General features: G+C 32.7%; 1 protein-coding gene across 6 annotated transcripts in view; it reads left to right on the top strand.

Annotated features, from left to right (window-relative positions):
- The window catches only part of NME7 (NME/NM23 family member 7), a 231,786-nt gene that overhangs the window by 114,489 nt on the left and 102,807 nt on the right, over positions 1 to 14,490 (top strand). For all 6 annotated transcript variants that reach the window (XM_054525728.2, XM_024238742.3, XM_054525737.2 and 3 more), the window contains 3 exons: positions 5,139 to 5,203; positions 7,605 to 7,673; positions 11,987 to 12,088. In XM_054525728.2, coding sequence (XP_054381703.1) covers positions 5,139 to 5,203; positions 7,605 to 7,673; positions 11,987 to 12,088 — 236 coding nt within the window. The remainder of the gene's footprint in view (positions 1 to 5,138; positions 5,204 to 7,604; positions 7,674 to 11,986; positions 12,089 to 14,490) is intronic.

A 14,490-nucleotide genomic window follows, 5' to 3' on the forward strand; every position in this document is an offset into this window, starting at 1 on the left:
TTTTCTTTTTGAGTGATTATAAATGCTATTATATTTTTAGTTTCAGTGTTCAAGTATTTATTGCCAGTGTGTAGAAATACAACTGATCTAGTATGTTTACCTGGTATCTTTCAACCTTGCTGAAATAATTAGTTCTAGATTTTTTTTTAGGCTATTTGGGATTTTCTATATAGACAGCCATGTCATATGCAAATAGAGACAGTTATATTTCTGCCTTTCTTGTCTGTATACTTTTTATCTCCTTTTCTTGTCTGGTTGCACTGACTTGAATTTTCCAGCATCATATTGAATCAGAGCAATGAGAATGGACGTTCTTGCCTTGTTTACTGTCTTGCATAGAAAGCATTCAGTCTTTCACTATTATGTTAGTTGTAGGTTTCTGTAGATGCTGTTTATGAAGATGGGGAAGTTACCCTCTATTCCTATTTTTTTCTTACAGTTTTGTTTATTTATGAGTGTTGTATTTTTTCAAATGTTTTTTTCTGTATCAAAATATGCAGATATGTATCTATAGATAGATCAACATATATTGATGTGTTCATGTGATTTTTCTTCCTTAGCCTGTTAATATATTGGTTGATAGTTTGAATAATGTACCAGGCTTGCATACCTGAAATTAACCTCTCTTGGTCATGGTGTATAATTCTTTGTATATGTTGCTAAATTTATAAAATTTAAAATTTATTGGAAATTATAAAATTTCTAAAATTTTAATATTTGGAAATAATTTTTATGTTTAGCCAGATACAGTGGTATGTGCCTGTAATCCCAGATATTTAGGAGGCTGAGGCAGGAATATTGTTTGAGCCTAGGAGTTCAAGACCAGTCTGGTCAACATAGTAAGACCCTTTCTCAAATTAAGTAAATAAATTATTGTTTTAAAATTATTAAAAAAGAATTTTTATATTTATATTTATAAGGGCTATTGGAGTGTAGTTTTGTTTTTTGTACTGTCTTCATATGATTTCAATATCAGGATAATACTAGTTTTATAAAGTGAATTGGGAATTATCCTATGTATACAATTTTGAATTGCACTAACATTGTACTTTGAGTTTTTTTCTATGCAATTAAATAATATTTGAAAATGTGATTTTTAAAGTCTGAGTAAAAAGTTAGTTGTAGGAACTTATTCATCTTTATCTAACTTTTTCCTGTTTTTTATTATTTAGAACTTAAAATTTTTTTATTACTAATAATTCTGTGGTGAGCATCTTCCTATATATCGTGTGAACTTGTCCTATTTATTCTTAGAATTTGTAATAGATATAGATTATAAATTTCATATTGATCAAAGCATAGTGTTTAATATTTAGATTAGATTAAATTTCATATTTAGATTAGGGTTAATATGTAATCATGTATTTTTTTATTATCATTAATGAGACCCTTTTATAGATCTGCAAGACCAAAGCTGATTTCATACTTAATTGCCTTTTTTAATGTGTTGTCATTTGCACTGATGGTACAAAAGCAATGGTGAGTAAAACTGCCACTGCCTTAGAATGAATCAAGGCAGTGGCATCAAACTGTGCTAGTAGTTACTGTATTTTTAACCATCATGCATCTGCAGGGGGAAAAAAAAGCCATACTTAGTTAAGAATATCTTAGATGCAGTAAAAATAATTTTGTTACTTTTTGATCCTCAAATATAGGTCTTTTTAATACTCTGTGTAAAGTAATGTGAAGTACACATAAAGCTCCCTATAATGGTTTTAAGGAAAAGCATTTGTGAGTAATCCTATTCACAATTGTTTGCAGTGTCAGCTCAATTAGATGCTTTTTCTTTTATGGAATACCATTTTTACTTGAAAGAATGACTGACAGACAAATTGTGCTTATTCAGACTTGGATATTTGGCAGGCATTGTCTTTCAAATTAAGTAAGCCTATCATATCAAAGAAAACAACTGACAATAGCCTTTGCCAAAGATAAAATCCAAGTGAAGATAAACTACAAAGGAAAACTAAACTTAGAACCTTGGAAAACTGTATTCACCACTTTCAGTTTGACAACTTCCCAATACATTGTATAACAGAATAGAAAGACTATTCTGATGAAATTGGTGATGATATTAACAAATTTTTAATTGATTTTTGATGTATAATGAAATGAATCAGCATTTGGAAAATCTGCATAACTCAGTGAGCTGGTATTTGCCAAATGATTAATGTGTGATGTTAAAAATCATGTCTGAGTCATATAGTTTCATTCGAAGTACATACAAGATAGACCAGTGGATTTTAATGTAACAGGGTAAAAAAAAGTTTATTGATAAAAGTTTTAGATTATACATTGCAACAAACTTTTAAGAAACTACCACTTATCAAGTAAAGGAGAATATACACAGTTATTGTAAAAGATTATTAAAATATTCCACTATTTTTCAACTAAACATACTCCAACCGAAACAACATATGGCAACAGATTGAAAGCTGAAGTGTGAGAGTCCAGCTGCCTTTTATTAAATGAGACATTAAAGAGATTTTTAAAAAATGTAAAATAATATCTCTCGTCTCACTAATTAAAAAAAATACTATAATCTCTTCCTGGCCTTTTGGCTTAGATCAAAGTAAAAAAAAACTATCATTTTTTTTCCTCACAAAATGTTACTTATGTTAACATTTAAAGGATTTTTGTTATATTTAAATATTTTAAAATTTTGTTTTAATTCATATTAAAATATGGATAGAGATAACCTATATAAAGGCTAAGAAACTACCACTTGTCAAGTAAAGGAGAATAAACACACTTTAACTTATATTATAATAAATATTGATAGAGATAACCTATATAAAGGTCTTCAGTACTATCTAAGAGCTAAAGGGTCTATGTGACCAAAATGTTTGAGAACTTCTGGCCTACAGGATAAAATCCAAACCTCTGTATATGGTCCATAAGTCCTTCTATCATGGCTTCTGCCACCTCTGCTCCCTTCTCTTCTGTCTCATTTCCTTTCCACTCTATTATTCAGTAAGATGAAGATACTTTTATTCTGGAACTATGGTGTTTTACATCTCTTTACCTTTGCTTAATGTTCCTTTTGCCTTGAATATGTATTCTTCTCCAGCTCTTTGTATAAAGTACTGTCTCCAAATGCCTCTTGGCATCATTTCAGTTCTAACCTCTCTGTACCTCTTATTCTGTCTTTATAACTCTATCTGTTGGTATGCAATCCCATATCACTAATTTTGTGTAGGGAGTTTATTTTACTCATTCAGCCATTGGATATGCCGCATCCTCAAGATCTGATCAGTTTCCTGCTCTATAAATGCTATATAGTATGTTTTGGGTTTCTATGTCCAAAATAATTCAGTGTCTTTCCCCTTATTAATTTGGTTTCATCATTATTTGTTTTCTTCTTAAAAGTACTGTCATTCTTCCGTTCACGTGGATTCAAAATCTTGAAATCGTCTTTTATCCTTCTTTCATCTTCATACTCTGTATCCAGTTTAATCCTATTGCTTCTTATTTGAAAATATCTTATATTCATTACCTCCTTTCTCTACTGCTGCCATCCACGCTTTGAAGTTCAAAATAAGAGATAAAATATTTAAATATATCATGGCCAATTTTTTTCCAGCCAGCATTCTAAATGATTTCAAAAGCTTTTGCTATGCTTTCCACTACTTATTCTTTTCTTCAGACCAGCTTGCTCATCACTATTGCATTAGTGACCTTCCTAAAATACTACTTTTATTTTGTATTTTCTCACTCAACATTTTTAGTGACTCCTCATTTCTTTTGGCAGTGTTTCTTTTTGAAGGAAAACTATTCTCATGGACTCTCAGTGTTGACATAAATTATTTTAATTTTTAGTAATACAACTTAAATATGTCCAAATATAAAACTAAATACAAACTTTTGCACATACAACTGCATAGCTAAAATAATTTGCAAATTCATAGCAAGGAAAATATAAAACAAAATTTAACTTAATAGCATTAATGTGACAGAGGATGTTATTTGCCATAAAAACAAGCTTAGCGTGAATATAGTACAGACTTTGAGTTAGGCATGAGCCTGTTCTACTGTGATGACTCAATTAATCCACCACTTTTCTGTCTTCGAGCTTCTGAGAAACCTTTGTTTCTACAGCATGCTATGATATCATTTGGCCTTCATTTGGTACAGATGTATCATTTGAGAAACAGATCCACCTCTAGCTTTTTCTCACCCCTCAGCCTGCTACAATTAAAATAGCACTACTTGGCTATAGTAAGATAGTAAATACAAATGCACATTCAGACACTAATAGTACATGGTGATTTAGGGTCACTTGGTAAGATCCAGATGATCCAGAATATGGGGGTGTGTGTGTGTGTGTGTGTGTGTGTGTGTGTGTATGTGCCTTTGTGCATGTATGTGTAAAAGACAGAGTTTTAGTTGACTTGAAAAAAAGAAACTTAGACTTTTATAGGAAACAAATGGAATCTCAAAGTCAGCCCCATTTCCCCAGAGACTATAGACTCCAATATAAAAATCACTCATCTGTAGGATAAAGACTGTATTCCTCATGTTGGTATCCAAGGCCTTTATCGATTTGAATTGAATCTCTTTTCCTTTTTAATTTGTTTTTCTTTTCTGTCGTCTTACTGTCTTTTAAATATGCTCACACTTTCCCAGATGTGTGCCTTTTCTCCTGTCCCTGTATAAGCCTGTCTGTCCACAGCCTTTAAGGACCATTCATGCTTTTCATTTCCCCTTGAAGCTTCTTCCTATCTCTTCAGTTACAATTTGATTTTTCTCCTTCTTTGAACTCTTGTTTGAATTCCTTCGGTATCTGGTACTTTGGCATTTCATTTCTTTGTATTAAATAATGCCATTTATAATTGTTTGATTTTTATGTTCTCTATATCACTAGACTTCAGGGGCTTTAAAGGCAAAATATTATCTTAAAAGTTTTTTGCATAATCCTCAGAACCATTGTTGATATTCTTGAAGCACTTACTAAGGAAATCAAATGATTAGATTTAATGCTCAGTATTAGGGATTTAATTTAGTTTCTCTTGCAAAATATGTGTTTTTTTAATATAGAGTATAAACAAAAAGTACTTTGCTGTAAAAAATTTGCATTTCTAAGAAACTAAAATGTCTTAAAATTTTGTATTTTTGCACTCATTGTCCTTCATTTTCAGGACTGTTGGGAAAGATCCTGATGGCTATCCGAGATGCAGGTTTTGAAATCTCAGCTATGCAGATGGTAGGTAGTTTACAATGAACCATAATATTTGTGAGGATTTTTTTTCAAAAATAGTTATAAAATGCTTTACATTGAATGTTCCCTGTGTACTCGTGAACCACATTAAAAATAAAAGACATACTTACTGAACTCAGTAACCTTCCTATAGTCAAAAAATGGTTTTTGAAATGATTTTTCCCGTATAATATTTTACTGAGAGAAGTAATATTCAATGATACACCTAATTTAAGCTTATAAGGTAAGTTTATATGATTCTGAAAACTTTAGTTGCAAAATAAATAAGGACCAAAAACTGTATTTTGTTCTTATAAACAAAAAGTAGAAATTATGATGAGTTTTCTGTCTTCTGGAGTCTTAACTAAACAGATAATGAAAGAAGAGAATCAGTTCAGATTTTTGTTCCCTAACCAGTGCCTTTTGCTGGTTTTTGGACTTTCTCTCAAGACCGTCTTTGGAGTTAGTGTATTCTAGCAACTCTGTTGGCACTTGTACCGCTGCACCTTCAGAGCCCACGCTTGTTCAAAGTTGCGTTGCTCATACATTCCTAGGAAACCTTTCAGTGAGAAACAACACCCACTTTGGTAGAGGTCATACCTTTGTGCTGTACTCATCAGTACATTCGACTAGAAATTGGGCAACAGATTATTATATAAATCAGATAAACAATTTGGTTTTTACCAAAATTGCTTGAAGCCCAGCAAGTTTATGCTTTTTTGATAGTGAAATACCAAAATAGCCATTTTGAAGCTGAGAATTTTCTTACCGGTATTATTTGTATTTTCTTTTTCTGAAAAGAAACAGCTTTCTACGAAGTCTTAAGATTACCCAAAATCAAGGACCAGGACACAAACTGGAGTTCTATTTTGTGCCAATAAGCCAAAAAAAAAAAAAGGGGAAATAGTTTACAAAGTCATTGAGAAAAACTTAAAGACTAATGAGAAAGTTGATATTGGAAGAATCTTATCTAGAATTATAAAGTAATTGTCAGCCAAAACTTTCTAAAAGTATTAGCTTGGTGATATATTAACAAGATTGTAGGATGACATGTAAGCCTATTTTAAAAAATATAGAAATGTTAGTTTTAAACACTGACCTAATTCTAGATCTGCAGCTTAGCATAGTGATTGGTGATTGGGTATAGTTTGTACTCAATGAAAAAAATAATTTTAAAAATGATTAATTGAGCCTATAGGGAAGGCATGGTAGTGTAGTAGCAAGCACAATCATGGACTTTTGGAGTCAGAAAGATCTATTTCTGAATCTTGGGTCAGCTGCTTTCTAGGCATGTGGCCTTGGCCAAATGTCAAGCATTCTTATTCTCAGTTTTCTCATCTAGGCAATGAAAGCATTATTATTTGCCTAAATGGGTTACTCAGCAGATTAAATAAAATAATCATTTCTGGCTCAAATTCTAAGTATTTAATAAATGGTATCTTGTGTTAGTATTTTGTTGCATTTAACAAAACATATGTGAATGTTGGATAAAACACTGAAATCCAACAGAATTTCCTCCCTATAGTAGTAATGTTGCCCATAAAAATAAATCTTCCTAACTTAAATGATTGTCCTTATTGGCAGAAATTTCTCAGTGGGTCTTCAATCCTGGCAATAATAAACAAGCAAAATGGAGGGAAAATAAAATTGGGAATTCTGAGGCTATTTTTAAAAAAAATAAGGTCTTAGTTTTTGAGAACCTTAGAATTTAATGAAATTTTATTCCTAACTAAATTTAAATTCAGCCTTGATAAGAATAATTCCTTCTAGACTTACTTTGTAAGCATACTTTTACTCACAGTTCTTTTTGAAGAGTAGCAGGAAGTCCACATGACTTGTATAAGTGCTTTATCACAAACCAGGCTAACTAGGGGTTTTTCCGAAAGCTTGTTTTCCGTCTCCTCTAAAAGTCTGAACTACTTTTCTTTAGTAATATTTCTTTCTTGTGCCACTAATCTATCAATAGTATAATTAATATTGCATATAAATCTTCTTTTGTATCAAGAATGAGGTTTTATTCAGAGAGAGGTATAGTGTAGTAGGTAAAAGTATGATCAATGGGGTCAGACTGCTTGAGATAGGATGCCAGTTTGAGGAGGTGGTATGACTCCTCTGAGTCTTAGTAGTCTCATCTGTAAGTTGGAGCTATTAATACTACCTATGCAGTAAGGTGGTTGTGAGGGCTAAATGAGATGATGCATGTACAGAACCTAGAATGATGCTGTTATCCATTATTATTCTTGATGAGCTGATCTTTAATAACACTTTTTCTTCAAAGAGTAATCTATGTAAAGTTTATGTTTTAGAGTAAAGAAGAGATTACAAGTGTTAAGTGCTAAGTGTGGCTTATTTATTTTCCTTTTGTTTGTTGGTTTATGGTTTTGTTTTGTTTTATTTTTTAATATAGTTCAATATGGATCGGGTTAATGTTGAAGAATTCTATGAAGTTTATAAAGGAGTAGTGACCGAATATCATGTAAGTATAAAAGTAAATGTAAAACATTTGTACTGTTAAATAAAAAGTATAGGATGCAGTGTTTTGGACTAAGCTCCCGTACTAGGTCCCAAATGGCCAGACTGAAAATCAATACAGAGTCATTCATACTAAAGTTCTGTGTCAACAACCTAGGTTGTTATCTGACCTTCTGAGAAATCAGGAGAGAGCGAGCCAAATTTCCCAAACAGGCTAATTTTGTTTGGTATAATAATGAAGTTTTCTCTGCCTTTCATCCATACAACAAAAAGTAACCTGAGGTAACCTGATGTTAACCAGTCAATTTCTTCCACATTACATTCTTCAAACTATATACCTTTCATATCTCCCAAAATTCATTGCAACCAGCCTGCAGCTTCCTAAACTCAATTCTCTTCTTTTTTCTTCCCCCTCTGTAGAGTCAGATACAATAGGTTCAGATCTTAAATCTTCTAGTTATATGACCATCGACAATTTATTTACTTTCTTTAAACCTTGATTAACCCATTTATAAAATGGGAATAATGCTGTTACCTACCTTATGAGATTGTTGTGAGAATTAAATGAAATAAATTATGTAAAACTGTCTCACATATTAAAAGTACTCAGTAAATATTACCTGCTATTATTGTTGTTTTTATTATTATTTAGTCTGATATAATTCTTTGGTAGTAGATTCCATGTTGATCATTTACACCTATATTTTCTGCTTCAACATGTACAGTCATAAAAAGGTGATAATTCCTATCTCATGCTGTTACTATGATCCACACTTATTATATGTATTGAATATCTTCTATAAGCCAAATAATCAGTGATGAACAAAAAACATACTGCCTGCATTTATGGAGCTTATGCTCTGGAGAGACAGACATGAAATCAAATGATCCTACACATAGCTACCTAAGGACAGCAGTCAAAAGGCTGTAAAGGAAACAGAAAGGTTCTTTTTTTGTTTAAAAAATTTGTGACTTAATTAAAAACTAGGGTGACTTAAAAATTCTGAGTCAATTTCTGAAGGAACATGTTATGCTTTTGATGAAGTTTTTTGTTTAACATTTTTTTTCCTTTCCATTTTATACATTTTGACAGCCTTGTGTGTCTATTTTCAGTGGTATCTGTAATCAACACTGAAAGAGAATGAGTGAGAGAGAGAGACAAAGAAAGAAAAAAGGAAGGAGGGAGAGAGAAAAAGAAGAAAGAAAGAAACAAAGGAAAGAAAGGAGGGAGAGGGAAAGGAAGGAAACAAGGAAGGGAGGGAGAAGAGCAGACAAAATTTATTCTTCTGTTTTTGGAAAACTTGTTCATGCCTTCTGCTCCTTCTGAAAATTTGGCTTTGACATTTATGTGTAGGCAGTACTTCAATATCATGAGGCAGAAAATCAGACTCAATATAATTATCCATAAAAAATCAATTACATATGACTTTTGTGAAATAGCAAAATGGCTTTGGGGGATACACTCAGGAACTCTAATGAGTAGAGTTATGAGTACCGTATAAATTATGAAGTCCTTTTCCTCCTCTTTTAGCTTCTGTAGTTTATATTAGCTAAGATGACTGCTTTTGGATCAATATTCAAATATATTCTGTAATAAATTATTTTACTTTGATGTTGTGTCTCATAAATCCTCCAAAGTCATGAAAATGGTTTACATGACCCTACATGGTCTGGCCTCATCATCTCTTACTACTTTCCCATAGTCTCACTCAGCTCCTAGCCTCTAAGCTGATCTTCTTATATCCCTACTGTACTTCTGCCTCAAAGTCTTTATATCCATTTTCACTTCTGCCTAAAGTATTCTTTCCTATTCAAGAGGGTGAAAAAAATATTTTTTGAGTGTTCTAGACACTGTGAAAGGCATTTTTCTTGGATCATGTTTTTCATTATACTGCTTTATATGGAGAGCTAAGAATCTTAAAACACTATACTTATATTTTTCCCCTATTATTCTGTGTGCTGTTGTTCTCATACATTTTACATCTATATATGCTATAAACCCAACAATACACTGCATTTGCTTTGAACAATTATGTTTGAAAGCAACTAAAAATACCAAAATTAGCTAGATGTGGTGGTGGGCGCCTGTAGTCCCAGCTACTCAGGAGGCTGAGGCATGAAAATAGCTTGAACCCTGGAGGCTGAGGTTGCAGTGAGCCAAGATCATGCCACTGTGCTCCAGCTAGGCAACAGCAAAACTCTGTCTCAAAAAAAAAAAAAAAAAAAAAAGAAAAGAAAACAACAGAAAGGAAAAAGGAAAAAAAAGAAAAAGAAACCAACTAAAAAATAAAAATGCATTTTATGTTTATACTCGACATGTTTACTGTTGCTTTGTATAGATTTATATTTTTGTCTGGTATTTTTTTCCTTCTGCCTAAAGAACTTCCTTTAATATTTCTTATGATATGATGATTCTGATGGTGAATTGTATCAGGTCTTTTTCGTCTTAAAACATCTTCCTTTTTTCTTCATTTTTGAAAAATATTTTCTCACCTGGGTATAAAATACAGATTTACATTTTTTGGTCATCGTTGTTGTCATCCTTATCTTTTTCCCACTGTTATATAATGTTCTTCCCCCCACCCCCCCAACCCCCTGGCTGCTTATAAAGCTTTTTGTTTTTGTTTTTAGCTAATTTTATTATTATGCATCCTAGTGTACTTCTCTTAACATTTATTATCCTTGGGTTCTGTTGGATCTATAGGTTTATGGGTTTCAGCAAATTTGGAAAGTTTTTAGCACTTATTTTAAAAAATATATTTTATGTTTATCACCTTTTCTTCTCTTCTGAGATTCTAATTACACATATAATAGCTTGACATGGTTGCACAGCAGGGCTTTTTTCTTCTTCTTCATTTTTCTTTCTCTCCATGCTTATTTTTGAATAGTTTCTATTGAATGTCTTCAAATTTATTGCTCTTCTGCAATGTCTTATCCTGTTCACCCCATTCAGTGTATTTTTAAATTTAGATGTCTTAGATTATATCTCTAGACGTTCTATTTGGATCTTTTAAATATTTTTTTTTATTTTCTCCTCATCAAGTTTATATTTCCTTGTATAATTTGAGAATGTGGAGCTTATAATAGCTGTTTTAATATCCTTTTTATGTCATTTATTTAATTGCTGGGTCTATTTATTGAGTTTTCTTCTGGTAATGGTTAGTATTTTCCTACATATTTGCCTGCCTGGTAATTTTTTTATTGGATACTGTATATTGTAAAATTTACATTGTTACATGGTAGATTTGTAAAGAGTGCTCAATTTTGGTCTGGCACCTAGTTAAATCACTTGGAATCAATTTGAAACTTTTGAGTCTTGCTTTTAGTCTTTGTAGGATGGGTATAGAGCATCTTGTAATCTAGGGCTAATTTAGGCCAACTACTATGGTGCAGTACCCTTCTGAGGACTCTCCCTGATGCTCCATGTATCATATAAAAAGGCCTTTCACTTTGGCTGGTAGAAACATAAACTCTTCTCAGCCTTGTGCTGTCTCTGAGTTGTTTGGTCTACTTTCTGGCAATTCTTTCCCAAACCTCAAGTAGTTTCCTCTACACATGTGACAGATTAGTAGCCAAAGACTCATGGGAGCTCCTCTGCAGATCCTGTAGCTTATTTTCTGCATACTCCCCTCATCTCTCCAGTATTCTTCCCTGAAAATAAGGCTGCATGGGCCTCCCCGAAGTCCAATCTTTGTCTTTTCAACTCATAGAACGTTGGGCTGTGTTGTGTTTCCTCTACCTGGTCTACCAGTCTGGAAACTGCCTCTAGACAGTAAGACAGAGCAATTCTACAGCTCACCTCATCTGTTTCCATACTTTCAGGGGTCATAGACCTGTGCTGCCCATCACCCAGTGTATGAAAACTATTGTTTCGTATATTTTGTCTAGTTTCTAGATGTTTAATATGGGAGCGTAAATCTGGTCCTATTATTTCTTGTTGCTAGAATGCATTATGATTTTTAAAAGTTTTTTTGGGATGAAACCTTTGAAATTTATATATATATATTTAGTAATGTGACTTCAACAACATTGTATCTCAAGAAGGCCTTTGCAAGGAAGATATACTAGAAGATCATTCCAAATAATGAAAGTGTTGGATGATAAAGCATTACATTAAAATGTGATAGAAATGGAGAAGAGAGAGCATATCTAAAAAATATTCTTCAAGGAAAAATGGACAACTGCTTGATGTGTGGGATATAAGTGGGGAAGAAGTCACAGATGACTTTAAGGACATTAGTGGAACAGTGACACAATTAAAAGAGGAGGGTTAAAAATTGTTAAATTCTTTTCATTCTTTTATATTACATATCACAGGACATGGTGACAGAAATGTATTCTGGCCCTTGTGTAGCAATGGAGATTCAACAGAATAATGCTACAAAGACATTTCGAGAATTTTGTGGACCTGCTGATCCTGTAAGTTATTGTTTAAAATATTAGCCTAGTTTGTGTTATCTATTCACTATTTTAACAGGTTTAAAATTTTTCGTTTGTTCCTTTAAGTAAATAATATAAAAGTGAATATAATATACAAAGTTTTCATTCAAAATGGCACTTCACAAAATTTATTTTTACATAACATTCCAAGAAAGATAATTTTTTTTGTTAACTTAGTGACAATATAGAATAGGCAGAAGCATTTACTATCGCATTTTCTTTTTTTCTTTCTTCTTGCTAAATTGTCCAGGTAAATACGTTTTGCAAGCTACATAATAGAAATTATCTAAGGTATTATATATCCTTTGACATAGGGGGGCCATAAATAAAGCTCTTATAATACAGTGGCAACATACCAATACATAAATAAATATGGGCAACGGGACTTATGTGAAATTTGGTATTCACTAGTATACCTTTCAATTTGCTTTGGGTTTTCTTCCTAAAGCAAACTACTTTTTCTTGGACATTTAACAGTGCATGTATGTATGTGTGTATAGGTATAGGGGGGTGAAAAGTAGAAGTAGCATTAGAACACTATGATAAAGCTCTATGCAAATATTAGAAACTTGATAGGATTATGGGAAGTATTACTGATTTAAACACTAACCTTAATGTAAATGTACTGTTTCCTGTATTTTACTATTATTTATAAGTAGTTTATTGAAGATGAGCACCCAATTCAATTTAATTTTATTCAGGGCATTATTTATTATTTTTAACTTTTTTTTTTTTAGATGGAGTCTCACTCTGTTGCCCAGTCTAGAGTGCAGCGGTGCAATCTCGGCTCACTGCAACCTCCACCTCCCGGGCTCTAGTGATTCTCCTGCCTCAGCCATCTGAGTAGCTGGGACTGCAGGTGTGTGCCACCACGCCTGGCTAATTTTTTGTATTTTTAGTAGAGACGGGGTTTTATCCTGTTGGCCAGGCTGGTCTTGAACTCCTGACCTCAGGTGATCAGCCTGTCTCAGCCTCCCAAAGTGTTGAGATTACAGGCGTGAGCCGCCGTGCCCGGCCATTTATTGAACATCCTTAGATGTAAGACAATAAATCCACAGCATCTATTAAGAAATCATCTTGTATCAAAGTACTGCTAGATTAAGCCCAGTAGGGGAGAACAATACTCCTGTTGTCAGTGATCTAAAAGTATATACATAAAGATCTTTTAGAACACTTACAGTGCCACATACAAATAAGAATATTGTTATTTCAGTAAAATCCAAATGTTGGATTGTGTAGCAACAGAGCAGTTAATATGACCTGAAAGTAGTTAAGAAAACTTAAAGGAAGAGAGATATAAGCAGGGGTTTGAAAGACAAATTAGGGCACAAAGAGAATGAGAAAAGATCTAAAGCATGTACAAAAACACCAATGAAGGAATTTGCAAATTTACTGTGGTATACAGCAAGAATATTTTCTTGACTTCAGTGGGAAATACATAGCTGGAAGCACAAGGAAATAGATTTTCTTAGATAGAGGAAATATGGTAGAGAATTCTGGTAGAGATGGGTGTGATTTTAGCCTTAGAAGCCAGGATAAAAATTGTAATTCTATTTAATTTGAATCCCATATCATAGGAAATCGGAATTCCTTGTATGCAACTTAATTTTGACTATACTGAATTGTTACTTTGATGCAACTAGATCAAACTAAATTGGAAGAGATTAAAGTCAGAGGCTCTAGAAATAGAAAGAGACAGACCTGATGACGTCAATAGAGAAAGTCGGCAGGACCTCCTTTATATCTTTTCAGAGAGAAAGAATAGATACTTAAATAATACATGTGGTTGTGATAGAGTAATGATTACAAGGTGACTCTGTTGCAAAGGACATTGAGAGAAATTGGTAATGATGCTGTTTATTGAAAATTAATGATAATAAATTAGGAAGGGATTGCTTTTTGGCTAGATGAGTAAAGGTAACAGTTTTTGCCATTTTTGACATTTTAAATTTCTGATTTCTGTTTGATGGGCAAGAGGGGTTTTTGTACTTTTTTTTAAGGTAAGTAAAACTGTGAGTGATCAGCTTGACCTAAAAAGCAGAAATAAATTAAAGAGATAAAAACTAAAACAAAAAAGGAAAGAAATAAGATGATTCATTGTTTTGTTTTCTCATTTATTCAATAAATATTTATTGAGCCCATGTCAGTATTTGTGAATATATAGAAGCCCAGGCTGGGCATGGTGGCACACACCTGTAATCCCAGCATTTTGGGAGGATAAGGCAGGAGGATTGCTTGAGGCCAGGAGTTGGAGACCTGCCCTGGCAATATAGTGAGACCCTATTGCTATAAAATTACACGTATATATGTGTGTGTGTGTGTGTGTGTGTGTGTGTGTATACACACATAATTATATATTTTTTCTCTCTTTATTTTTGTTA

Source organism: Pongo abelii, chromosome 1 (genome assembly GCF_028885655.2).
Source record: "Pongo abelii isolate AG06213 chromosome 1, NHGRI_mPonAbe1-v2.0_pri, whole genome shotgun sequence".
Taxonomy (NCBI): domain Eukaryota; kingdom Metazoa; phylum Chordata; class Mammalia; order Primates; family Hominidae; genus Pongo; species Pongo abelii.